This window comes from Narcine bancroftii, chromosome 2 (assembly GCF_036971445.1).
Source record: "Narcine bancroftii isolate sNarBan1 chromosome 2, sNarBan1.hap1, whole genome shotgun sequence".
Taxonomy (NCBI): domain Eukaryota; kingdom Metazoa; phylum Chordata; class Chondrichthyes; order Torpediniformes; family Narcinidae; genus Narcine; species Narcine bancroftii.
This window is the reverse complement of record NC_091470.1, coordinates 191,761,823-191,789,688: the sequence shown is the minus strand read 5'-3', so window position 1 is coordinate 191,789,688 and position 27,866 is coordinate 191,761,823. Positions and strand designations below refer to the sequence as shown.

At 44.1% G+C, this 27,866-nt stretch overlaps 1 protein-coding gene across 3 annotated transcripts; it reads left to right on the top strand.

Moving 5' to 3' along the window:
- The first annotated feature begins 314 nt into the window (after positions 1-314).
- On the top strand, positions 315-18,838 carry and3 (actinodin3). Of its 3 annotated transcripts, none has more exons than XM_069915349.1 (5): positions 315-405; positions 3,638-3,730; positions 4,748-4,789; positions 5,831-5,991; positions 17,769-18,838. In XM_069915349.1, exons 2-5 carry the CDS (start codon positions 3,658-3,660, stop codon positions 18,633-18,635), a joined length of 1,143 nt encoding a protein of 380 aa, XP_069771450.1. In that variant the 5' UTR covers positions 315-405; positions 3,638-3,657; the 3' UTR covers positions 18,636-18,838. The 3 variants fall into 3 exon arrangements, with proteins under 3 accessions (XP_069771450.1, XP_069771448.1, XP_069771449.1); XM_069915347.1 differs by lacking the exon at positions 315-405 and adding an exon at positions 425-797; XM_069915348.1 differs by lacking the exon at positions 315-405 and adding an exon at positions 426-797 and having other exon boundaries at positions 5,834-5,991.
- The last annotated feature ends 9,028 nt before the right edge of the window (positions 18,839-27,866 follow it).

Genomic DNA, 27,866 nt, shown 5'->3' with positions numbered 1-27,866 from the left:
GTCCGGGACAGGGGGGTGTCCGGAGGGAGGGGCTGAACGTGGTGGGGGGGGGGGGGTGACAGTGGAGGGAAGTGCGAGGGGAGTGTCCGGGCCATCGCTGGGTGCGGAGGGAGGGGACGAAGGGGAGAGAGAGGGAGTGACAGGGGAGGGGTGCAGAGGGAGGGAGGGTATAAACCGTGCGGGGAAGCTGGCGTATCAGCTGTTCCTGCACCGTGTCCGCCCAGGTGAGTCCTGCCTCGGTCCCACGTCTGATGGGGAGGTGTCGGCAATGTTTCAATGGGATTTATTGTGTCGTGGCTCACTGTCCACCCGGGGAGCCCCTGACCCGGGAAGCCCCTGATCCGGGACTCACTTCCCTCATTATATCTATCCCACGCAAAACGGAGGTGTTTGCTCCAGGTTAAGGTGCGCTCCGAGTTGGTTATGGTTACCTTTGCGGTCGGACGGACAAGCTGGGGGTAGCAGCGTCCGGGGACGGTGGGGGGTGAAGGCACCGCCTGGCCCGTCCGATGTGGCTTGGCGCTGAGACCGGTCGCTGTGGGCGGCGTGGAAAGGGAGAGCGGTGGTGCATCGGGACAGAGACAGACGGGAGGTTCATCCTGTTTGGGGTGAGGTGATGTATTCAGGGTAGGTCGCACACCCATGAGGACTGAGGATCCCTAAGGTGGCGGGTAGGTACAATCTAGAGTCAATGCTGGGGAACTCAGCCGGTCTGGCCGCGTCCACAGGAGGTAAAGAAAGATCACGGACGTTTCGGGCCTGAGCCCTTCCTCAAGATATGAACAAAAAGCAGGCAGGTGAGTGAATTAAGAGGAGATACTCAGGGAGGAGAGGCGTCCAGACCAACTAAAGGTGTTGCTTGGATAAGAGGAAAGGGTTGGGGTTAAAGTTAGGGTTAGGGAAGAGAGAGAGAGAGCTGGGGGTGAGGTTTAACAGAAACAGGAGAAGCGGATGTTCATGCCATCTGGTTAGAGGAGGCCCAGTCGGAAGATGAGGTGTTGTTCCTCCAATTTGCGGGAGGTCTCAAGTCAGAAATGTCAGCGAAGGGAATGGGACGAGGAATTGAAATGGGCGGCCACTGGGAGATCCACGCTATTGTGGCGGACAGAGCTGAGGTGCGATCGTCCAGTCTGCGCCTAGTCTCTCCAATGTAGAGACCACTATGGGAACGCCGGAAGCAGTAGACGACCCCTGCAGATGCAAAAGCTGTCCTTGTGCCGCTGGGTGCTCATCTTCAGGCTTCTGTACCTCCTTCTCGACGGTAGCAGAGTGAAGAGGGCATGGCCTGGGTGGTGGGGATTGTTGAGGGTAGAGGCTGCTTTCTTTGGACACCGCCTTTTGTGGATGTCCCCAATGGAGTAGACACTGGTGTCCGTGATGGTCCTGGCTGAGTTCACCAAATTTAGACTTTAAGGATAATGACCATAGCAGTGGACCAGTGAGAGGCTGAAGGACACACACAGGTGGCAAGCTGCTGGCGACTTGCAGGTAAGGAACCCACACAGGCTGCTTGCTGGCTTGAGGTCAAAAGACTCACACCAGGCTGCTAGCGGCTAGTGAAAACCAGGCATCAGAGCTGGGATCCGAGAGGGTTCAGAATGTAGAAGGCCCTTCTACTGTGTTATATTTCTAGAGGGATTGAATTTAGGAGCAGGGGGATTCTGCTGTAACTGTACAAGGTCCTGGTGAGGCCACATCTGGAGAACTGGGTGTGGTTCTGGTCTCCTGACTTGAGGAAGGATGGACTGGCTTTGGAGGCGGTGCAGAGGAGGTTCAGCAGGTTGGTTCCAGAGATGAGGGGGTTGGTCTACGAGGAGAGATTGAGTTGTCTGGGACTGTACTCACTTGAATTTAGAAGAATAAGAGGGGATCTTATAGGGACATATAAAATTATGAAAGGCATAGATAAGATTGAGGCAGGTAAGTTGTTTCCATTGGTGGGGGAGACCAGAACTAGGAGACATAGTCTCAAGATTCAGGGGAGTAGATTCAGGATGGAGATGAGGAGGAACTGCTTTTCCCAGAGGTGGGGAACCTGTGGAATTCACTGCCCATTGAAGCAGTGGAGGCGACCTCTGTAAATATATTTAAGACAAGGATGGATAGATTTTTACATTGTAGGGAATTAAGGGACATGTGGAAAAGGCAGGTCTCAGTATCCCTGCTATCCCACCCAACGAATCACGCTGTCATCAGATCAGCCACGATCACATTGAATGGTGGACCAGGCTCAATGGGCCAAATGGCCAACTTCTGCTCCTATTTCTCATGTTCTTAAGTACACCCAATGACCCAGCCTCCACATCCGCCCTCTGGCTGAAGAAATTCCTCTGCTCTAAGTGGATGCCCTTCAATGCTGAAGTTGTGCCCTCTTGTCCTGGACTCTCCCACCGTGGGGAACGACCTTTCTACACCAGCTCTGGGGGTGTGGGACTGACTGGAATAACAACTCTTGGTATCCTGGACAACTTCTCAATGTCACAAGGGGGCGGCTGATTGGAAAAGGTTGTTCACAAGAAGGCTATATGACTATGTTGATGACTCGTTTGCTTGCCTTGATGGGCCTGGAGCTATTTATAGTTTAGAAAACATGTGAAGGAATTGCCTGCAGTTTAACGAGCTCCTCGTTAGAGCAAGAAATAAAGATCAAAAGGAAGAAAACTGGATTGAGAACAGGTGATCTGAAGAAAGCCCAGCTTCTCATACTGATCCTATGTAGGATAAGTTTGCAAAGCCTCCTTCCTTTCCACTATTCCTGGACACTCTTTCACCTGTCCGAGAGCTTTCAATCCTCATGTTCTCTCAGAGCACCCCTTGGGTCCCCTGAACGTAGAAAACACCCCTCCTTGAGTGCAACCCAGGGGGTTTCACAATAGTTCACTGTAGGTCCTGGTTATCCAAATGGGGTGACTGTGATCTAACAAGGTCACCACTGTTGGTGATTGTGGTAAACTCATTGAGATTGTATGAACCAGGCAGTAAGGAGACCAGTGCTATTATGAATATGTTTAGGGGCAGAAGGAGTATATAGCAGCAGCCACAAGGGTTTGTAGACCCTAGTGAAGTTGGGCACCAGTAACAGGGAGAACTCCCCTGCTGAAAAGATGACTTTAAGGATAATGACCACACCAGCGGACCAGTGAGGGGCTGAAGGACACACACAGGTGGCGAGCTGCTGGTGACTTGCAGGTGAGGAACCCACACAGACTGTGGGCTGCTGGTGGCCTGAGGTCAAAAGATTCGCACCAGGCTGCTGGCAGCTCGTGAAAACCAGGCATCAAGAGCTGGGATCTGAGAGGGTGTGAGAAGGTTCCTGGGCACTGAAGCCTTCCTCGTCGTGTCAAAGGTTTGGATCTGGGCTTGGGTCACTGAGGGTTTGAACTGAACTGAAATCTGTGGAGATGCAGGAGGTTGTTGGAATGCTAGAGGTGATTCCAGGGACACTCCCTTGTCCCTTTCACGTCGGCGAACCACTAAATTGACAGTTCAACGAACCATTTTAAAATACCTTATCCCACTGGATCAATGTTAATGGGGATTGGATAGATACCGAAGGGGTAGGTGTGGGGGGGGGGGTGTTATTGGCAGGAAGAGAAGGGGCCAAATGGCTCTACTTCATTTGACTTGTTGTTTCCAGGTCCTGAGGGTCTGAGTGCAATGGCAACTCATCCAAGCACAATCTCCTGGGGCCTGCTTGCTACCATGGTGTTAGCAGTGTTGCTGTTACCTGGTGAGTGATTACTTCCTGACAGTCCCTCTAATATTCCAAGACACCCCCCCCCCCCCCCCCACCAACCTGGAGGCCCCTGGTCATCAGCAGTAGGATCATGGATAGGGCAGGTGGGAATGTGTTTTTTTTTGTTGAGTTTCAGCACGTTAACAGGCCCTTCGGGCCTACAAGCCCATGCCACCCAAGCACGCTTATTAACCTGCAACCCCCATACATTTTGAAAGGGTGGGAGAAAACTGGAGCACCCAGAGGAAACACAGGGAGAAGGGACAGACAGCGGCAGTGTAATAGTATCACCCTGACCATTCGCACACAGGATCCTGGGCACAGAATAGACATGAGGGACCTCTGACAGGCAAGGCTGCAGATGCCAGAATCTACTGGAGGAACTAAGCCAATCAAGCAGTGTCTGTGGAAGGTCGAACCCTCCGTCCCACTCTTCATCCTGCACAACTTGTGGAGTTTGTTCTTATCTAGTGAACATTGACATTCCCAGTCTGTGGGAAGAATCTGTCCCCAGCCTGGCCGTCCTAACTTTGATGCTCCTGTACCTCCTTCCTGATGATAGTGGGTCACAGATCCTGAGTGCTGGATGGAAAGGGTCCTCGATAATTCTTTGAGCCCTGTTTAAGTAATGCCCAAGGTAAATGGATGTGTAGGCCATACTCTGATGGGCTGAATGGCCTGTTTCTGGGAGTTGTGGGGAAATCTCTAAGTCTGCAGGTGTTCTGGTAGGTTGAGGAATTTTATTACCTTGGAACCTGTAAGCTTGTATGTAATCATGGTGGCCCTTACCTGGGGGTTGTAGTCTCCTGTCTTGACCACTCCCCCCCTTCTCCATCTCCTCTCTCCTCTCCCAGTCCACATCTATGATCTTGACCCATAACGGTGACCATGCCTCTGCCTCCACAGATGTTGCCTGACCTGCTGAGATCCTCCAGATTCCGACATCAGTCTCCAGTTTGATTTTACCATTTGGTGCCAGCCTCATTAACTAGGCCTGTCCTTCCCTTACAGAGCGAGTCCGGGCTGTTAGTCTCCACGACCTCTTCAAACCGGGTAAGGATCACTCCCTGCCACCTTCCCTTGACTTCAGGATGCGCAGAATGGCGGTGGGGGGGGGAGGGGGAGATATGTAGGGAGGGGAATGTTGTGGGAACATGTGTGGTGGAGGAGAGGTGATTTAATAGAGGTCGGCCAGATTCTGAGAGGCAGAGATAAGGTGGACAGTCAGCGAGCTCTTTTTCCCCAGACTGGGAGAAGCAAATACTAGAGGACAGCTGTACAAAGTGGAGTTGAGGGGGGGTGTCAGGGATAAGTTTTTTTACACAGAGAGCTGTGGGGGCCTGGAACACCTTGCCCAGGGGTGGTGGTGGAGGCTGGAACATTGGGGGCATTTAATAGACTCAGAGGCACATGGATGGAAGAAAAATAGAGAGTTACGGGGTAGGAAGGGTTAAGTTTAGTTTTTGGTAGGGATATATGGGTTGTCAAAACATTGAGGGCTGAAGGGCCTGTAATGTGCTGTAGTGTTCTATGTTTCATGTTGATCTAGGTGTGAGTGTGGGCGGAGGGGGAGGGCAGAGATGAACTGTGCTAGGCAGTCAGTGGTGCACAGCTGAACACTTGTCAGTTGCGAACTGGCCAAGAGTGGGGCATGAATGTTTGAGGGGCTCCCACTGATAGAGTCTGGGACAAGGAACCCGGGAAAGCGAGGTCAGTCAGAGAGGTTGGAGCAGCAGTGGATAGTGCTGAATGTTGGTGCAGGCTACAAAACGATACACACAGGATGCAGAGTGTGTATGGTGAGACCATGTCTCACCGTATGGTGTGTGTGTGTGTGTGTGTGTGTGTGTGTCTGAGAGAGTCTCCATATGATGTGTGTGTGTGTGTGTGTCTGTGATGAGACCGTCTCACTGTACACATGTCTGTTGATGTGTGTGTGTGTATGGACTGTGTCACCGTTCTGTGTGTGTGGGGAGTGCGTCACTGTACAGAGTGTGTGTGTGTGTGTGTGTGTGTGTGTGTGTGTACACCAGATGAGCCTACAGGCTCTCTGCTTGCCCCTTGTTGTGGGAACTCATGGCTCCATCCCTCCAGCAGTGAAGGGCGACGAGGGAGTGAGGTTGGAATCTCCGGAGGCCGCGGATTTCCTGCGTTTCCCCTCCGGACGACTGAAGCGGCACCTGAAGTGGTATCAACAGAACCCGGACTTCGAGGCCTGGTATAAGTACTACCAGAAAATTGGGCACTACGAAGGGGTAGGTGTCACAGACATTGGGTAGGGCTGGGGGCAGGAGAGAGGAGATGGGTGGGAGCAGGGGGGGGTCCTTCAAAAGGGAGGGGGTGGGTTAGGGGAAATCACAGTCCAGACGGGGTTGGGGGAAGGGGAGGGGAGAGGGTTTCAGGTGGGTGATGGGGGAAGGTGAGGGGTCGGCAAAGGAGGGGGGGAGAGGTGTAACAGCAAGAGATAGGGGAGGGGTTGGGTCACATTAGGGGATGAGGCATGGGGTGCCACAGCTGGAAGGCTGCAGGGTCTGTCTCCCAAACCCCACCTGAGGGTGCGAGGTCAGCATTCCCCCACCTGAGGGTGAGGCATCAGCATTTTTGCCCATCCAATCCCGGTCGAGTGAAGGTGGGAGTCGATGACCTCTGACATTCACAGACATGAAACGGTGACAGACACTTTCAATCTCCAAAAGGATGAATTAAAAATGATATTCGGTAAAGACCCAAATCTGTTTAAATCCGGTGTATTTAAGGCAGAGATTGACGGCTCTTTGATCAGCCAGGGCATCAAGGTTAAAGGGAGAGGGGGAGTCACGTGATGGAGTAGTGGCCGGTCAGGGAATTCCAGCCCTCTCCCGAAAAGTTAAAAAAATACACACAAAGCACAAAGGTACAAGATTAAAATTTATAATAAAGTAAAAATAAAGGTGAGAAGAAAATGGCAGCGAAGAGAGAAAAGTCGAAAACAACGGGAAGAGAAGAGGAAGAAAGAATGTCGGAAGAAGAAGGTGAAGGCCTTACCAGTCCGAAGAGGCCCGCTCCCTCAGGTCAGTGGAGGTCCCGGGCTCGGGACTACAAAAATGGCTCGCAGAGCCGAGTAAAAGTGCGCAACCGCACTTGAAAAAAAACACACTGACGAGAGGGGGGAACAGCTGCAGAGTCGATCTCCGCAGCTGAGAGAGAAACCTGCAGCACAGCAGCAGGTGCAGAACACAGACAATAACGACAACAAGAAAGAAGAGGGTAAAAAGAAAACAAGGAAACAATAGATGGTCAATCCAGAGGAGGAAGAAGAAGAAGAACAGAAAGAAGTGGAAGAAGGAGAGAAAGGCAAGACAATGGATGTATCTTTTTTTAAAGAATATATAGAATCAGTGAAAGAATGGCAATTACATGAATTTAATGAGATAAAAAGAAGAATTAAGAATGCAGAAGAAAAAATGAATAAAATGGAAATGGCCATGTCAGAGATAGGAAAAAGAGTGGAAAATATGGAAGAACGAGAAACAATTGTAGAAATGGAAGTAGAGGAATTAAAAGAGAAATTAGAAGAATCTAATAAAAAAGTTAAAGAGGCACATGAGCTGTTAGCTCAGAAGATAGATATAATAGAAAACTATAATAGGAGAAATAATATAAAGATATTGGGCCTTAAGGAAGATGAAGAAGGCAAGAATATGAGAGAATTTATAAAAGATTGGATCCCCAGGGTCCTAGGAAGACCAGAATTACAGGAAGAAATGGAAATAGAGAGGGCACATAGAACTTTAGCCCTGAAACCACAGCCGCAGAAAAAACCAAGATCCATTTTAGTAAAATTCTTAAGATATACAAGAGAAAATATATTGGAGAAAGCAATGAAGAAAGTAAGAGAAGACAAAAAGCCACTGGAATATAAAGGTCAAAAAATTTTTTTCTATCCAGACATAAGTTTTGAACTCCTGAAGAAGAGGAAGGAGTTCAATACAGCAAAAACGATCTTATGGAAAAAAGGATATAAATTTATGTTAAAGTACCCAGCGGTACTTAAAATAGTTATTCCAGGGCAACAAAACAGACTATTCTCGGATCCAGAGGAAGCAACGAAATTTGCAGAACAACTACAAAACAAGCAGAGAGATGAAGACATGTAATGAGAGTAAAAATGACCACAAACTATATGTATGTGTGTAAAGGGGTATATGTGTGTGTATATATAGTGTGTATACATGAATGTATCCGTATTTAGAGGAAAATATATAGAGTATAGACAAGAATTAATAAGGGAGGGAAAGGGAATAGAGGGAATAAGGAGGGAATTAAAAGAGTGACCTTTGTTACATATGAAAATTGAAATCTTTTCTGTGGGGGGGGCTGGGTAGGGAGGACTTATGGTCACTACAAAATCAGTTGATGTTTGCGAGTGAATTCGCAAATCCAAATGGAGAGGGGAGATGTGGTTGCCCGACAAGGGATAAAGGGCAACTCAGTAGGGGGAGGGGAGAATGGGGTTAAAGAAGTTTTAAATAGGAGAATAAGGAAAATGTTTGATGTTTTAGAAATGTTGTCTTATAAAGTGTTCAAAACAAGAAAGCAGAAATGGATAAGAAGGAAAGGTGATAATGAGGAAACGGGAAGGGAAGATAAATAAAGTATGAAATGGCTACGCTGAACTATATGACTTTAAATATTAACGGAATACATAACCAAATTAAAAGGAAGAAACTGCTAAATTTACTGAAAAAAGAAAAAATTGATATAGCATTTGTGCAAGAAACACATTTAACTGAATTGGAGCACAAGAAATTAAAGAGAGATTGGATAGGACACGTAACAGCAGCGTCGTATAATTCAAAAGCAAGAGGAGTAGCTATGTTAATTAGTAAAAATATGCCAATTAAAATAGAAGAGGAAATAGTAGATCCAGCAGGGATATGTAATGATAAAATGTCAGATATATTCGGAGTTTTGGAATTTACTCAATGTATATTCACCTAACGAAGAAGATCAAAAGTTTATGCAAGATATTTTTTGGAAGATAGCAGATACGCAAGGGAACATATTAATAGAAGGGGATTTCAACCTGAATTTGGATTCAAATATGGACAAATCTGGGAAAAAAATTAACAGAAAGAACAAAGTAACCAAATTTATAATTAAATCGATGGAAGAAATGCAACTTTTGGATATATGGAGGAAGCAACACCCAAATGAAAAGGAATATTCATATTACTCGGGTAGACATAAAACATACTCAAGAATAGACTTATTTTTGTTATCAGCTCGTATGCAAGATAGAGTGAGAAAAACAGAATATAAAGCTAGAATATTATCGGACCATTCACCCTTGATATTGACAATAGAGTTAGAGGATATCCCTCCAAGAATGTATAGATGGAGATTAAACTCCATGCTACTTAAAAGGCAGGATTTTAGAGAATTAATTGAAAAGACAAATTAAAATGTACTTTGAAATAAATACGGAATCAGTGAAAGATAAGTTTATACTATGGGATGCAATGAAAGCGTTCATTAGAGGGCAAATAATAAGTTATGTAACTAAGATGAAGAAGGACTATAATCAGGAAACAGAGCAGTTGGAAAGGGAAATAGTAAATATAGAAAAAGAATTAGAAATGAAGGAAGATACAACTAATGAAGAGAATTGGCAGATAAAAAAATAAAATATGAAACAAATAAGGTGGAGAAGAACATAATGAAGACAAAACAGAAATATTATGAATTAGGCGAAAAAAAACGCACAAAATTCTAGCATGGCAGCTTAAGACAGAACAAGCTAAGAAAATGGTATTGGCATCAAGGAAAAAAGACAAACAAATCACATATAATCCAACGGAGATCAAGGAAAACTTTAGAGAATTCTATGAACAATTATACCAAACTGAAAACAAAGAGAAAGAAGGGAAAATAGATGAATTTTTAACTAAAATTGAACTACCAAAATTACAAATAGAGGAACAAAATAAATTAACAGAACCATTTGAAATAGTAGAAATATAAGAGATAATAAAAAAATTACCAAATAATAAAACACCAGGAGAGGATGGATTCCCAATAGAATTCTATAAAACATTTAAAGATTTATTAATTCCTCCCCTCCTGGAAGTAATCAACCAGTTTGATAAAACACAAAGCTTACCAGCAGCAATAATTACAGTAATACAAAAGCAAGGGAAAGATCCACTCGCACCAGCGTCATATAGACCAATATCATTACTTAACACAGATTATAAGATAATAGCTAAACTATTAGCAAACAGATTAGCAGAGTATGTACCTAAAATGGTAAATCTAGACCAAACTGGATTTATTAAAAAAAGACGCAAAACAGACAATATTTGTAAATTTATTAACTTAATTCATGCAGCAGAAGGGAGTAAAGCACCAACAGTAGCAGTTGCTTTAGACGCAGAGAAGGCCTTTGACAGAGTAGAATGGAATTATTTATTCAAAGTATTGCAAAAATTCAGTTTACCAGAGAAGTATATTAATTGGATTAAAGCATTATATAAGGGGCCATTGGCAAAAGTGACAGTAATTGGATATATATGAAAGCAATTTAATTTAATCAGATCAACACGGCAGGGATGCCCACTATCACCCTTATTTTTCGCGTTAGCTATAGAACCACTAGCAGAATTGATAAGAACAGAAAATAATATAAAAGGGATAAAAATAAAAGACAAGGAATATAAAATCAGTTTATTTGCGGATGATGTTATAGTATACTTAACAGAACCAGAACTATCAATAAAAGAATTACATAAGAAATTGAAGGAATATGGAGAAGTGTCGGGTTACAAGATTAACGCAAATAAAAGTGAAGCAATGCCAATGAATAATGCAGATTTCTCAAAATTTAAGAAAGAATCACCATTCAGATAGCAAATGCAAGCAATATGATACCTAGGTATACAAATAAATAAAAATCTCGGCCATCTATATAAACTCAATTATTATCCACTAATGAAAAAATTACAGGATGATTTAGAGCATTGGAAAGATTTACCATTAACACTAATAAGAAGGATAAACTGTATTAAAATGAACATTTTCCCAAGGATATTATACCTATTTCAGGCATTGCCAATACACTTGACAGAGAAATTCTTCAAGGAGTTAAAGAAAATAATAAGGAAATTTTTATGGAAAGGGGGGAAACCGAGGATAGCACTAGATAAATTAACAGAATGGTATAAACAAGGAGGCTTACAACTGCCAAACTTTAAAAATTATTATAGAGCCGCACAATTAAGATACCTATCAGATTTTTATCAAACAAGGGAAAAGCCAGATTGGACTAGATTAGAATTAGATAAAATAGGGGAAAAGATACCTGAACACATATTATATAAATGGGATGAAAAATTGGTACAACGTAGGAGTTCTCCAGTATTACATCATCTACTCAATATTTGGAAAAAGATTCATGTAGAAAGGAATAAAACAAATTACCAATTACCAAAACTAATATTGATGCAAAATCATCTAATCCCTTTTACAATAGATAACCTTTCCTTTAGAGAATGGGAGAAAAAAGGGATCAAAAGAATAGAAAATTGTTTTTCAGGAAATAGATTATTATCCTTTGAACAAATGAAAGATAAATACAATATAACTCAAGATACAGTGCTGGCATATTACCAATTGAGATCCTACTTGAAGGACAAATTAGGAAGCAGTCTGAGGTTACCAGAGGGAAGTAACTTTGAATATGTGATTACAGATACAATGATAATCAAAAGATTTATAACTAATATGTATATTAAACTGCAAGAAAAGGAGAATGAGGAAACAAATGGTAAAACTAAACAAAAATGGGAACAAGATTTAAATATAAAGATAAAAAAGGAAACATGGGAGAAATTATGTTCTGGAAAGATGAGAAATATAATGAATACGAGGTTACGTATGATACAATATAACTGGATACACAGGCTATACATTACACCTCAAAAGTTAAATAAATGGGACCCAACAGTATCTGATAGATGTTTTCAATGTAAAAAAGAAATGGGAACAACAATTCATGCAATCTGGACATGTGAGAAAGTAGAAAAATTTTGGGAAGATCTAAACCAAATATTAAATAAAATTACAGAAAACAATACACCAAAAAATCCAGAGATCTTCCTCCTAAGTAACATAAAAAACAAAGAATTTGGAATTGATTTGGATGGTGCACAAAAAAGATTTGTTAAGATAGCTCTAGCCGTAGCAAAAAAATGTATTATGTCAACCTGGAAATTGGAAGATAATTTGAAAATACAACAATGGTATATAGAAATGAATAAATGTATTCCATTAGAAAAAATAACATATAGTTTAAGAAATAATATTGAAATATTTGAACAAATATGGGAGCCTTACATGAAACACAATAGAGAAAACCTACCGGGGACATTCACTACCTAAATTAACGAAAGGAGAAGGAAATGAAAAGAGTTAACTCAGTGGAATTTCTTGTTTATTTTTATTGAATGACAACATTGTTTGACTGGTTTAATGTATCTTAGATTTTGTACTTTAAATGGATGGGTGGGGGAGGTAGGGAGGGTGGGATGGGAGGAGGGAGGGGGGGGAGAAAATGACACTGTATATATTTGAAAAGGAAAATGTATGTATCATGGTCAATGTGGTTTATGGTGTGAAAAATAAAAAAATAAATAAAAAAAAGGTTAAGGGGAGAAGGACGGGCAGTGGGGCTGAGTGGGAAAACGGATCAGCTCATAAGTGTATGGCAGGGCAGATAATGGGCTGAATGGTCTATTTCTGCTCCTATGTCTTATACTTATAGAACATTACAGCGCTGTACAGGCCCTTCAGCACTTTTTTAAAAAAAATTATTTTTCACACCATAAACCACATTGACAAAGATACATACATTTTCCTTTTCAAATATATACAGTGTCATTTTCTCCCCCCCCTCCCATTCCACCCTCCCTACCACCCCCCCCCATTCATTTAAAGTACAGAATCTAAGATAAATTAAACCAGTCAAACAATGTTGTCATTCAATAAAAATAAACAAGAAATTCCACTGAGTCAATTCTTTTCATTTCCTTCTCCTTTCGTTATTTTAGGTGGTAGATGTCCCCGGTAGGTTTTCTCTTTTGTGTTTCATTTATGGCTCCCATATTTGTTCAAATATTTCAATATTATTTCTTAAATTATATGTTATTTTTTCTAATGGAATACATTTATTCATTTCTATATACCATTGTTGTATTTTCAAATTATCTTCTGCTTTCCAGGTTGACATAATACATTTTTTTGCTACGGCTAGAGCTATCATAACAAATCTTTTTTGTGCACCATCCAAATCAAGTCCAAATTCTTTGTTTTTTACGTTACTTAGGAGGAAGATCTCTGGGTATTTTGGTATATTGTTTTCTGTAATTTTATTTAATATCTGGTTTAGATCTTCCCAAAATTTTTCCACTTTCTCACATGTCCAGATTGCATGAATTGTTGTTCCCATTTCTTTTTTACAACGAAAACATCTGTCAGATACTGTTGGGTCCCATTTATTTAACTTTTGAGGTGTAATGTATAGCCTGTGTATCCAGTTATATTGTATCATACGTAACCTCGTGTTTATTGTATTTCTCATAGTTCCAGAGCATAACTTCTCCCATGTTTCCTTTTTTATCTTTATGTTTAAATCTTGTTCCCATTTTTGTTTAGTTTTACCATTTGTTTCCTCATTCTCCTTTTCTTGCATTTTAATATACATATTTGTTATAAATTTTTTGATTATCATTGTGTCTGTAATCACATTTTCAAAATTACTTCCCTCTGGTAACCTCAGACTGCTTCCCAATTTGTCCTTCAAGTAGGATCTCAATTGGTAGTATGCCAACACTGTATCTTGAGTTATATTATATTTATCCTTCATTTGTTCAAAGCATAGTAATTTATTTCCTGAAAAACAATTTTCTATTCTTTTGATCCCTTTTTTCTCCCATTCTCTAAAGGAAAGGTTATCTATTGTAAAAGGGATTAACTGATTTTGCGTCAGTATTAGTTTTGGTAATTGGTAATTTGTTTTATTCCTTTCTACATGAATCTTCTTCCAAATATTGAGCAGATGATGTAATACTGGAGAACTCCTACGTTGTACCAATATTTCATCCCATTTATATAATATATGTTCAGCTATCTTCTCCCCTATTTTATCTAGTTCTAATCTAGTCCAATCTGGCTTTTCCCTTGTTTGATAAAAATCTGATAGGTATCTTAATTGTGCGGCTCTATAATATTTTTTAAAGTTTGGCAGTTGTAAACCTCCTTGTTTATACCATTCTGTTAATTTATCTAGCGCTATCCTCGGTTTCCCCCCTTTCCATAAAAATTTCCTTATTATTTTCTTTAACTCCTTGAAGAATTTCTCTGTCAAGTATATTGGCAATGCCTGAAATAGGTATTGTATCCTTGGGAAAATGTTCATTTTAATACAGTTAATCCTTCCTATTAGTGTTAGTGGTAAATCTTTCCAATGCTCTAAATCGACCTGTAATTTTTTCATTAGTGGATAATAATTGAGTTTATATAGATGTCTGAGGTTTTTATTTATTTGTATACCTATGTATCTTATTGCTTGCATTTGCCATCTGAATGGTGATTCCTTCTTAAATTTTGAGAAATCTGCATTATTCATTGGCATTGCTTCACTTTTTTTGGCGTTAATCTTGTAACCCGACACTTCTCCATATTCCTTCAATTTCTTATGTAATTCTTTTATTGATAGTTCTGGTTCTGTTAAGTATACTATAACATCATCCGCAAATAAACTGATTTTATATTCCTTGTCTTTTATTTTTATCCCTTTTATATTATTTTCTGTTCTTATCAATTCTGCTAGTGGTTCTATAGCTAACGCGAAAAATAAGGGTGATAGTGGCATCCCTGCCTTGTTGATCTGCTTAAATTAAATTGCTTTCATATATATCCAATTACTGTCACTTTCGCCAATGGCCCCCTATATAATGCTTTAATCGAATTAATATACTTCTCTGGTAAACTGAATTTTTGCAATACTTTGAATAAATAATTGCATTCTACTCTGTCAAAGGCCTTCTCTGCGACTAAAGCAACTACTACTGTTGGCACTTTACTCCCTTCTACTGCATGAATTAAGTTAATAAATTTTCAGATATTGTCTGTTGTTCGTCTTTTTTTAATAAATCCAGTTTGGTCTAGATTTACTATTTTAGGTATATCGTCGGCTAATCTGTTTGCTAATAGTTTAGCTATTATCTTATAATCTGTGTTAAGTAAAGATATTGGTCTATATGACGCTGGTGTGAGTGGATCTTTCCCTGTCTTTGGTATTACTGTAATTATTGCTGTTTTGCATGAATCTGGTAAGCTTTGTGTTTTATCAGACTGGTTGATTACTTCCAGGAGGGGAGGAATTAATAAATCTTTAAATGTTTTATAGAATTCTATTGGGAATCCATCCTCTCCTGGTGTTTTATTATTCGGTAGTTTTTTTTATTATCTCTTGTATTTCTACTATTTCAAATGGTTCTGTTAATTTATTTTGTTCCTCTGTTTGTAATTTTGGTAGTTCAATTTTAGTTAAAAATTCATCTGTTTTGTCTTCTTTCCCTTCATTTTCAATTTGGTATAATTGTTCATAGAACTCTCTAAAGTTTTCCTTGATCTCCTTTGGATTATATGTGATTTGTTTGTCTTTTTTCCTTGATGCCAATACCATTCTCTTAGTTTGTTCTGTCTTAAGCTGCCATGCTAGAATTTTGTGCATTTTTTCCCCTAGTTCATAATATTTCTGTTTTGTCTTCATTATGTTCTTCTCCACCTTATATGTTTGTAGTGTTTCATATTTTATTTTTTTATCTGCCAATTCTCTTCTTTTAGTTGTGTCTTCCTTCATTGCTAGTTCTTTTTCTATATTTACTATTTCCCTTTCCAACTGCTCTGTTTCCTGATTGTAGTCCTTCTTCATCTTGGTTACATAACTTATTATTTGCCCTCTGATGAACGCTTTCATTGCGTCCCATAGTATAAACTTATCTTTCACTGATTCCGTATTTATTTCAAAGTACATTTTAATTTGTCTTTCAATGAATTCTCTAAAATCCTGCCTTTTAAGTAGCATGGAGTTTAATCTCCATCTATACATTCTTGGAGGGATATCCTCTAACTCTATTGTCAATATCAAGGGTAAATGGTCCGATAATATTCTAGCTTTATATTCTGTTTTTCTTACTCTGTCTTGCATACGAGCTGATAACAGGAATAGGTCTATTCTTGAGTATGTTTTGTGTCTACCCGAATAAAATATTCCTTTTCCTTTGGGTGTTGCTTCCTCCATATATCCAAAAGTTGCATTTCTTCCATCGATTTAATTATAAATTTGGTTACTTTGTTCTTTCTGTTAATTTTTCTCCCAGTTTTATCCATATTTGAATCCAAATTAATGTTGAAATCCCCTCCTATTAATATGTTCCCTTGCGTGTCTGCTATCTTCAAAAAAATATCTTGCATAAATTTTTGATCTTCTTCGTTAGGTGAATATACATTGAGTAAATTCCAAAACTCCAAATATATCTGACATTTTATCATTACATATCTCCCTGCTGGATCTATTATTTCCTCTTCTATTTTAATTGGTACATTTTTACTGATTAATATAGCTACTCTTCTAGCTTTTGAATTATATGACGCTGCTGTTACATGTCCTACCCAATCTCTCTTTAATTTCTTATGCTCCATTTCAGTTAAATGTGTTTCTTGCACGAATGCTATATCAATTTTTTCTTTTTTCAGTAAATTTAGCAGTTTCTTCCTTTTGATTTGGTTATGTATTCCGTTAATATTTAAAGTCATATAGTTCAATGTAGCCATTTCATACTTTGTTTATCTTCCCTTTCCGTTTCCTTATTATCACCTTTCCTTCTTATCCATTTCTGCTTTCTTGTTTTGAACACTTTATAAGACAACATTTCTAAAACATCAAACATTTCCCTTATTCTGGCCAATCTCCTCTGCCCCCTCTCCAGAGCTTTCACACCCTTTCTGTAATGAGGTGACCAGAACTGAACACAGTACTCCAAGTGGGGTCTCACCAAAGATTCATAGAGTTGCAACATCTCTCAGCTCCTGAACTCAATCCCCTATTAATGAAGCCCTGCATCCCATAGGCCTTATTAACTATCCTATCAATCTGTGTGCTGACCTTGAGTGGTGTGTGGATTTGGACCCCAAGGTCCCCCTGTTCCTCCACACTGTTAAGTATCTGACCATTAACCCTGTACTCAGCCTTCTGGTTTGTCCTTCCAAAATGCATCACCTCACATACAAAGGTGACATCTATTTGAATTACTTATGGTACATGGATGGGAGAGATACAGAGGGTTATGGTCAGGGGGACTAGGAATGGACGAGAAGGGCTGAAAGACTTGTTTTTGTGCTGTAATGTTCTATGGTTCTAACAGTTCCTTGACAAATGTAAACCCACCCCTCTCTGCTTGGATGACAGTGTTAGAGATGTACAGGCCCTGTGACCCATCTTGTCCATGCTATGCAGGGTGGCTACCAGGGCAGGGCCCATTTGTCTGTTCCCTCCCAGCCTTTCCCTTTCCCTGGACCCATCCCGATTGTTTTTTTTTAAAACCTAACGAGTGTCCCTGACACCACAACTTCCTTCCTCTGGAAGCTGGTTCCACACGCCCCTGAGCTCTGCCATCGTGTTCCACGTGTGTCCCGGGTTAGATAAGGTGAATGATGGGAATCAGCGAGATAGCTGGGAGCCCGACCTCTGGCTGGTCGTTGCTTGCCAGAGAGAGGGACGGGAGGTAACGGGAAGGTGGAGGTGCTGGTAATTTTAGGCTGAGTCAGTCCCCTGGAGTGATGATTTGAGCTGGGACGAAGGTCCGAACGGAGACACCAGCAAGGAATATTGCCTGGGGTTGAGGGAAGAAGAATATGGTGGGGCAATGAGGAGGGTCCTCGGGAAAGAAGGTGCGAAATCCAACCTTTCCTCTTGTTCTTGCCCCTCCAGCTCTATGAAATTGATCGGATCCGACTAACATACCTGCAAATGAGGCATTTGGAGAGTGTCTACGGGAAAGATGCTCCTTTCTATCAGTACACGATCGGTATGGCACCGACACATGCGAGGCCCAAGACCTCGTGCGATCCAGAGAAAGACACGAGCTGCAGACCTCAGCCCGTGGCTCCTAAAGCTCCGGTGGTTCAGCCGACTCCTCCTCTGCCCAAGGCTCAGTACCAGGCACCGTCCCAGCTCTCCTGCAATCCGCACGACCCTGCCTGCCTGCTCCAGTACTTCTACCGCGTTCTGGGAAGGCTTCATGTCGACTGCGATCCCAAAACTGATTCCAAGTGCTCAAGAAGGTCCTGCGATCCGAAATACGACCCTTCCTGCGCGCCTGCACCGCGCTCCTACAATGCCAGGGGGTACGAGTGTGACCCAGTGTACGACCCAGACTGTGAGGAAGAGCCAGAGGAAGAAGACTATAGGGGAAGTGAGCGCCATAATCCATCCTACTATGAAGAGCATGAAGATGACTCCGAGATGGAAGATGATGAAATTGACCCTTATGATCCCCGCTACGGTTATTACGGAGACCCTTCGTATTATGGTCATAATAATCCATATGGATCCTCTCCAAACCACAATCCCTACAACTCCCCGAACCCATCTCCTTACAACTCCCCGAATCCTTACGACACCCCATATGGATCTCCCCATGTCTCCCCATACGGATCTCATTACGACCCCCGATACGGATCTTCCGACGGCTCCCCTTATGACCCCCGATACAGATCTCCCTACGGCTCCCCTTATGACCCCCGATATGGGGGAGAAGACGAAGATGAAGGTGGAGACGAGGATGATGAGTACTAGTGTGCAGGACTCCAAGGCAGCAGGGCAAGGGTCTGGATTCTCCTCCCACCCTCCACCAGGATGTGGGCCATATTATGTGAACGAGAGAGGCTCCTGTTCAAGATGGAAACCAACAAACGCAGAACATTGCCGCACAGTACAGGCCTTTCGGCCCTCGATGTTGTGCCGACCCATATATTCCTTATAAAAAGTACTGAACCCTCCCTAATCCGTAAACCTCTATTTTACTTCCATTCACGTGCCTGTCTATTAAAAGCTCCTAATGTGCCAGTCTCCACCACCACCCCCGGCAGGCTATCCAGGCCCCCACAACTCTCTGGGTAAAAAAAACCCCTCCCCCTGACGTCTCCCCTAAACTTCCCTCCCTTCACTTTGTACAGGCGTCCTCTGGTGTTTGCTGTTCCTGCCCTGGGAGACAGGCGCTGTCCCTACCTATGCCTCTCAGAATCTTGTCGACCTCTATTAAGTCTCCTCTCATCCTTCTTCATTCCAAAGAGAGAAACCAGGGGAAAAGAGATTGTCAGGGGATTAAAGGCAATGGGGCCAAGTGGGGGAGAGGGGGCTGGGTGGCAGACCTGCAGAGCAGAGATGGTAGGCTGGATGATCTCCCTAGTTTCTATGTTCGTCATTGCCTCTGTAACTACCCCATCATTCGAACAGCAGCGTTAAGCTCTCCATATTAATGAGAGGCTTGAAGCCTGGTGGTGCAGGACAGAACAATTCATCTGACCGCAGGGAAGGCCACTTTTGTCCACGGACTCTGGCAGCTCCCAGACCATCCGCACTCCCCACTCACTTACCCTGCCCACATTCCTTTAAACTTGCTCGGGTTCTCTCTCTCTCTCCCTGGCTCTGCAATGAGCCAGGCGACGAGTTTCAGACTCATGGGAGGAACACGCGGATTCCACAAAGCACCCGAGGACAGGATTTGAATGCAGGTGCGAGGAGCAGCTCCAGATGAGAGTACCCCAACGCTGTTTCCAGCGACCGGGGTTCGTATCCCGCGCTGTCTGTAAGGAGTTTGTACGTTCTCCCTGCGCTGGATGTCGTCCCACCCTCCACAACATACGGAGGTTATGGGGTGGAATTAGGTGGTAAGGGCTCGTGGGTCAGAAGAGCCTGTTACCGTGCTGGATGTCTAAATTTAAATTAAATAACAAATGGGCTTGGGTTTTTACTGCGCAGGGAGGAACAAACAAATGGATTTTAAAAACACAGTTCAGGAGACCTCTCGGTACGGGACCACCCGGCCCATGAGACCATACTGCCCAAATACACCCATTAACTTATAACCCCCGTACGCTTTTGGAGGGTCGGAGGAAACCACGAGGAGAACGGACAGATTCCTTCGTGACAGTCAGCGCTTTTAAACTGCCGCACCTGGGTAGCCCTCCTGGCACCCAGGTGCGTTTAATGGGTCGAGGTGCTCTCGGCACCTTTCAAGCTGGGGGGGAATCGACCCAGCAAATCGCCAACCCAGCGATCCCGCCCCTGCGATGATGCGCCATTCAAACGATCGGTAAGTTTCCCCCACACCAGCTGTCAGTTGCTCCCACCACCCACCTTGGCAGCCTCCCCCCCCCCCATCGCGGCCAACCCTCTGCCCCCGATCGCAGCGACCCCTCTACCCCTGCCGATCGAGGCAGACACCAGCCGGGGATTCCCGTAATGTCAGCGCGCAAGTGAATACTGGTCATTTTTTGTTTCAAGCCACCGTCCCAGGTGAGTATTAATGGGTTCCGTGAGGGACCTGTTTGCCCTTTGGACACCGCTCACTGTGTCTGGCCCTTTCACGCTGCCTTGTGAATGGGGGTGTTAACGGGACAAATTTTACAAGGCAGCGTGAAAGGGCTCAGTGCTGGATTTGAACTCGCGTCACTGGCGCTGTAACAAATTCTTCCAAAAGTAAACAGAACAATGCTCAGGTCAAAGGAGGATCAGATGTAGTGTCTGGAAGCTGGTGGGCTGGATTCAGGGTTGCAGAAGTCTGCTGGCACCGTGGTTGAAGTAAAATCCATACGGCTGGAGAAACTCAGCAGGTCAAACTGTGTACTTTATACAGCAAAGATACAGAACCAACGTTGTAGTCTCCAGACTGAAACCTTTATCTTCCCTAGGTAAAGTGCTCTGTGTGACCTGCACTGGGAGCAGACGGGTGGGTGCCTGGCCTTGGTGGGGAGAGGGGGGAGAGGTATCCCTGCCTCTTCCCCCACGACGAACAAGGAGAAAAGCTGCTGAGCCAGGAAAAGACACGGCGGAAACAGGCCCTTCGACCCATCTTGCCCATGCCGACCCACCTGCCTGCGTTTGGCCCCACATTCCCTCGAAACCCGACCATCCAAACACTGCAATAGTTCCTGGCTCCACCAGCCAATTCCACACACACACACACCACACTCTGCATAAAATGTTTTCCCTCAAGTTCCTGTTAGATCGCTCTCCCCCCCCCCCCCCCATCACCTTTAACACATGCCCTCTGGTGACTGATTTCCCTGCTCTGGCCAAAACACTCTCTGCGTTCACCCCATCCATTCCTCTCCTCATTCTGTCCCCTCTATGAGACCACCCTGTATCTTCCTGCTCCCCCTCACCCTGCAGCTCTGGCCCCCGATTACCTCCCACCTAAGACTCGACAAGAGGTTTCTGGCTGGAGCCGTTAACCAAGTGGATCTTTTCACAGATGCCCGAACTGATCACTTCAGTGCCCGGGGTTGCCCTGAGACTATTCCCCAACCTCCCAACTTTCCGGTGTAGACAGGTGGAGAGAGGTCGGGTGATGGGTCGTGTTGGTTTGGAGTGGGTGGAGGGTAGCGGCGCACACCAGCGAGGCGCAGGCCACCCTCCCGGAATCATTTCTCTCAACACAACCTGCTGGTGGTGGGGGGAATCACCCAAGAATTGTCATGTAATAAAACAGAAAATGCAATCTTGCACGAAATTTCCTCTGGTCCACCATCGACAGAAATTGCCCTTACAGTCAGAGAAATATGGGTCGCCCCAGAGAGTCCGTGGATTCACCTCGAGTGCTCCCGCAGGCAGAGTCCAGTTCGACGCATTGGCAACATGGGTTCCAGATCTAGACGTAATCAGGAAGCCTTCGGCACCCCGGTTCCGAGACTTGGTGTCCCTTCGGCCAGTCTCCAGCAGTCCGGAGTCTGGTATGAGGTCGAGCAGCGCCAGAAGGATGGAGAGGGGGTGGGGGTTCTTGTCTTGAACTGTGGACTCTTTCCCCTTCACCCGCAGATGCTGGCGTTCCTCCAGATTCCAGCCCACTGGCTCATAACACGTCATCCCGGGGTCGGTGTGACCTGTCCTTACGGCAGGATCCTCTCGAAGGGTTGGCTCCCTCCCGTCTGCGTGGTTCCCTATTGCAGCAAGAGTGAAGTTGTGGGAGCAGGGGCCAGATTAAGGCCAACGGATGCCCCCTAAACACATCCCACCAGTGGTTCCCCCCCCCGCCCACCCCGACCCTTCCATTGTCCAACAAAACATTAAGACTGAATGTGAAATAATAGATTAAAATTCACTTCTCTTCCAGGCCAGACCCCACAACTATATTAAATATGTTTCATTGATCGTGGGGCCCAGTTCACCTGCACCATGGGAAAAATCTCTTGAGCATGTGCTTATTTTGCTTAATGGTTAATGCAGGCCTGAGTGAGAGTTGGGGATTTTTCCAGCGTGTGAAGATCCCTCTGTGTCCTGCTGCCTTGGAGTTCAATTTGTGTTTTATTCCAGTATTGGCCGTAGAAACGCGCGGAGTATTGTGTTTCAGTCAGACCAGGGTCAGCACCCGCACTGCCGTCTCTTTCCCAGCTCCATCCATCTCCCGCCTGATTGGGAATGCTGCTTGCTCGGTGATCTGCCTGCTGTTGCAGTACCTGTACCCGACCATGTTGAACTCAATAAATTCTGCTGAACATCTGCTGTGCCGTCTGTCTGCTTTGAACAGAGTCCATGTTTCCTGGCGGTGTGGACCTGACCTCAGAATCAGGTTTATCGTCATGAACAACTGCCCCGAAATTCATTGCTTTGTGGCAGCAGTATTGTGCATTGCAGATGCAACAAATAACATTTCCATAAGTACACTATTTAAAATGATGCAAAAGAAGAAAGTGGGGCCATGTCTGTGGTTCATTGCCCGTTCAGGAATCTGATGGCAGCGGGGAAGAAGCTGTTCGTGTGCCTCTGGGTGCTCGTCTTCAGGCTCCTGGACCTCCTTCCTGATGGAAGCAGAGTGAAGAGGGCCTGGCCTGGGTGGTGCAGGACCTTGAGGATAGAGGCTGCTTCGTTAAGACATCACCTCTTGTAGGTGTCCTCGATGGAGTGGAGACTGGTGCCCATGGCCGAGTTCACAATCCTCTGGAGTCTAATCTGTTGCTGCCCTGTGCATTGGCACCTCCATATCAGACTCTTCATGTAGAAATGTGCAGGAGTCTTTGGTGACAGATTAAATCTCCTCAAACTCCTAATGAAATATAGCCGCAGACGACCCTTCTTTGTGATTGCATCAACATGGAGGATCCAGGATGGGTCTTCAGAGATGTTGATGCCCAAGAATTTGAAATTCTAACCCTTTCCACTGCCAACTCTTCGATGAGGCCTGGATCATGTTCTCCTGCCTTCTCCTTCCTGAATTCCACAATCAGTTCCTGATGCTAACATTGTTGGGACACCACTCAACTGGCTGATCCAATTCCCTCCTGTGCCCAAAACCATGATTTCGTCAGCAAATTTGTAGGTGGCATTGGAATGATGACTGGCCACACAGTCGTGGGTGAAGAGAAAATAGAGCAGTGGGCTAAGCACACATCTTTGAGGAGCGCCAGTGTTGTCAGTGCGGAGGAGATGTTGTTACTGATCCGTACTCACTGTGGTCTTCCAAAGAGAAATCCTGGGATCTAGTTGCAGAGGGGAGGGGAAGGTGCAGAGGGCCAGGGTTTTGAAGCTTGCTGACCAGTACTGAGGTTATCATGGTGTTGAAATCTGAGCTGTAATCAATGGAAAGCAGCCTGATGTAGGTATTGCTGTTGTCCAGGCGATCCAGGGCTGAGTGGAGAACCAGTGAGATTATGTCTACTGTGGAATGATTGTAGTGGTAGACAAATTGTAGTGAGCCCAGGTCTTAAGTACGAGTACCATTGTCAACCTTACAGGCAGCGTTGCCAGATGACAACACTATAAACCCAGGTTCAAATCCACCGCTGACTGAAAGGAGCTTGTACATTCTCCTGTGACCCATGTGAGTTTCCTTTGTGTGCCCTGGTTTCAGCTCACGCTGAAAGAAGCAGATGGGTAGCTGGTTCCAGGCGTGTATTCACGCTTGTGGGCTAGAAGGGTCTGTTACCATTGGGTACAATCAGATCTTCTCCTACTTCCAGATACCTGAGCACTTCAAATCCAAGGAGACACTTTTATTGATGGCCACTGTGGTCAGGGCCAGCAGTATGAAAGCAGTGATCTGGAAGAGAAACTCAGGAGGTTGAGCAGGACCAGAGGGAGAAAAAATGCTGGACTTCCCAGGCTGGAGCTCTTCATCCAGGTTGTCAAGGAAATGCCTGCCATTCCTCCAGAGAAACCTACAGCACAGTACAGGCCCTTTGGCCCACAGTGTTATGCTGACCCAATAGCCTACTCTTAAAAACTGTCTAGAATTTCCCTATTGCATAACCCTCCATTTTTATCAGTTCCACGTATCTAACAGAACCACAGAAAAACAGGCCATTCGACCCTTCCAATAAAACTAGTCTCACCGACCTACATAACCCTCCAGACCTCTCCTATCCATGTATTTATGCTATTTATTTTTAAAATTTCAAGGTTGAATCTGCATTCACGACATCAAATGACAGCTTATTCCACACTCCCACCACTCTGGGTGAAAAATATTCCCCTAATACTCCCCTTGTACCTCTCCCTTTTCAGCCTAAAGCTCTGACCTCTTGTATTTACCTCTCCCAATCTAAGTGGAAACATCCTATTCACATCCACTCTGTCTCTATCCCTCATACTCTTATAAACCTTGATCAAGTCTCCCCTCATTTTTCTTCATTCCAAGGAGTATCGTCCTAACTTGTTTAATCTTTCCTGAAGACCCTGGCAACATCTTAGTAAATCTTCTCTGCACTTTTCAATCTTATTGATATCTTTCCTGCCGTTGGGCAACCAGAACTGCACACAATATTCTAAGTGTGGCCTCACCAATGACTTGAATAACTTCCATATAACATTCCAACTTCTATACTCAATAATTTTATTTATAAAGGCTAAGATGCCAAAAGCTTTTACAACCCTGCCCACATGCGATGCCACCTGAGAACAATGTATATGTAGTTCCAGATCTCTGCTTCTCCACACTCCTCAATGGTCTACCACTTACTGTGTACATCCTGCCATGATTAGCTCTTCCAAACTGCAACACCTTACACTTATCTGCATTAAATTTCATCAGCCAATTCCAGATCCTTCTGCAAGCTTTGAAAATCTTCCTCACAGTCCACGACGCCTCCTATCTTTGTGTCATCCGCAAATGTGCTGATCCAATTCATCACATTAACATCTTGCTTATTTATACACTATCAAACAATAATGGTCCCAATACAGATCCCTGAGGCACACCACTCGACACAGACCTCCAGTCTGAGAAGCCACCATCCACCACCACCACTCTTGTTTTCTTCCACCAAGCCAATTTCAAATCCAGTTTGCAGCCTGTCCATATATACCCAGTGTCCTAACCTTCTGAACCAACCTCTCATGTGGAACCTTGTGAAAGACCTTACTAAAGTCCATATAGCCAACATTCACGGCCTTTCCCTCATCAATCTTCTTGGTAACTTCCTCAAAAAAAAGACAAGATTTGTTAAATATGACCAACCACACATAACCCATGCTGACTGTTCTTAATCAGCTGATGGTCCAAATATCTATATATCCTCTCAGAAATCCTTCAAATTACATCCTACTGATGTCATGCTCACTGGCCTAAAGTTGCCTGGTTTACTCTTGGAGCCCTTCTTAAACAGCGGGACAATATGAGCCACATTCCAATCCTCCGGCACCTCCCCCCGTGACTAAGGAGTCTTTGAATATATCCGCCAAGGGCCCTTCAATTTCAGCACTTGTCTCCCTCAAGGTGCGGGGGAATTATCATATCTGGTCCGGGGGGGAGGGGGTGGGGGAGGGAGGGTTTGTCTACTTTTATTCATTGTAAGGCAGCACCTCCCCCTCCATAAACTCCACATTCCATCCTTATTCATGTTAGTTTCCTGCGTAAACAATGATGCAAAGATCTCCCCCATTTCATGAGGCTCCACACATAGTCGACCCTCTGATTTACTATCATTTTACTTTTAATATACTTTTAGGAACCGTTTGGATTTTCCTTCACATTATCTGCCAAAACACCTTCATGTCTTCTTTTTCCCTTCCTAATTTCCTTCTTAAATACTCTCTTACATTTTCTAATCTCTGCAAGTAGCTCATTTGCTCCATGTTGTCTATACTGCATATATAGCCCCCTCCTTTTCTTAACCAGCTCTCCGATATCCCTTGAAAATCAAGGCTCCTCATGCCTGTTAACTTGCTTATTCCTGATAGGAACATGCAATCTCTGAAAAGGCCCATTGTCCCTGCCTCCACCACTGTTACTGGCAGCACATTCCCTACATCCACCCCTCTCTGTGTGAAGAATTTACCTCTTGCATCCTTCCCTGTACTTACTCCCAAGCACCTCAAAATGATACCTCCTCGTGTTGGCCATTTCAGCCCTGGGGAAGAAGCCTCTGGCCATCCATATGATCAGTGGCTCTCATCATCCTATACACCTCGATCAGCTCACCCCTCATCCTCCTGTGGCTCCAAGGAGAAAAGACTCTCCATAGCACCCACATCCTTCTCGTAGTGAGGTGACCAGAACTGAACACAATATTCCAAGTAGTGTCTAACTGAGGTCTGAGATCGCTGCATTACCTCACGGCTCTTGAACTCAATCTTACAGTTAATGGCCAATATATTTTAATGGCTCCGTAACAACAGCTTTGAGTGGACCCCAAGATCTTTTAGCCCGACACTGCTCAGAGTTCTCCCATTGTTCTTGCTGCTCCAGATCCCTGGATCTGCACAATGTGGATGTCAGCAATGGTGGGAATGGTGATGTCCTGGATGAGGACATGGTCAGACACGTCACTGTTGCATTGCTTGTGGAGGGGGGCGGGGGCAGATTGGAATGGTTGGCTGTCCCCACAGAGTGTAGGTGTTGAGCGAAGCGGTCAGCCAATCTGCGTCTGGTCTCAGACCACACACAATGCAGCACAGCTGATTGGACAATGTGCAGGTATCGCTCTGCAGCTGTAACCTTGGTGCAGGCTCCGAACCCAGATCGTCCTCTCTTCAATGTCCATTACATCGGTTTCCCCAGGGCTCTTTGCTCCTTTGTTGGCAAACAGACCCATCCAATGCTACTTCAGCAGCAAACCCCTCTCTTCACATGTGGGATTAAGTTTTTTTGGTGCAGCAGGGAAATTTGAAAAATACATGGATGTGAGAACAATTAAGGGTGACAGGAGTGAGGGAGGGAAGGGCATCATGGTTCAAAGGGCCTGTTATGTGCTGTAAGGCTCTATGAAACTGAATAAATAACAAGTCTTGATGAAGGGCTTGGATGTGAAATGCTGTCAATTCCCTGCCCACTCTACAGATGTTGCTGATGGTATTCTCTGCTCTACCTGACGAGAAGCATCACCTCGGGGAAGAAGCAGCAAACATTGAGATAAAGCATCTCAGTGGACAGCTCTGGAAACTTTAAAGGATGCTCCCTTTCCTTCACTTGAATATCAAAGGCAACGTGGCAAATTTGCTGCCGAATACAGGCTGCCGAAATATAAATCAGAAGAAAGCTGTGGTCTGGGATGACTTTTCCAAGGAAACAATGAGCTGGTGGAGGGACTCAGGCAGCAGCCATGGCTAGGAACCCCATACTGACTGTTACATCATTACCCAAAACCATCTCTTCTGGCAGAAGACCTGTCCCTCTAGATCAGGCTCCCGCTCCTCTCCTTGTTACATCATTCAGGGGCTGCTTTGTCACCATCAGAAGACTGTCTGCACTATTGCAAAGTCACTTTTTTTTGCACCAAGATAACTGAACATTTATTTTATTTTGTATTTATTCTTTCAAATTCAAACTCAGTATATTATTGTAGCTTTTTTTGAAACAAAGTATTGGTACGG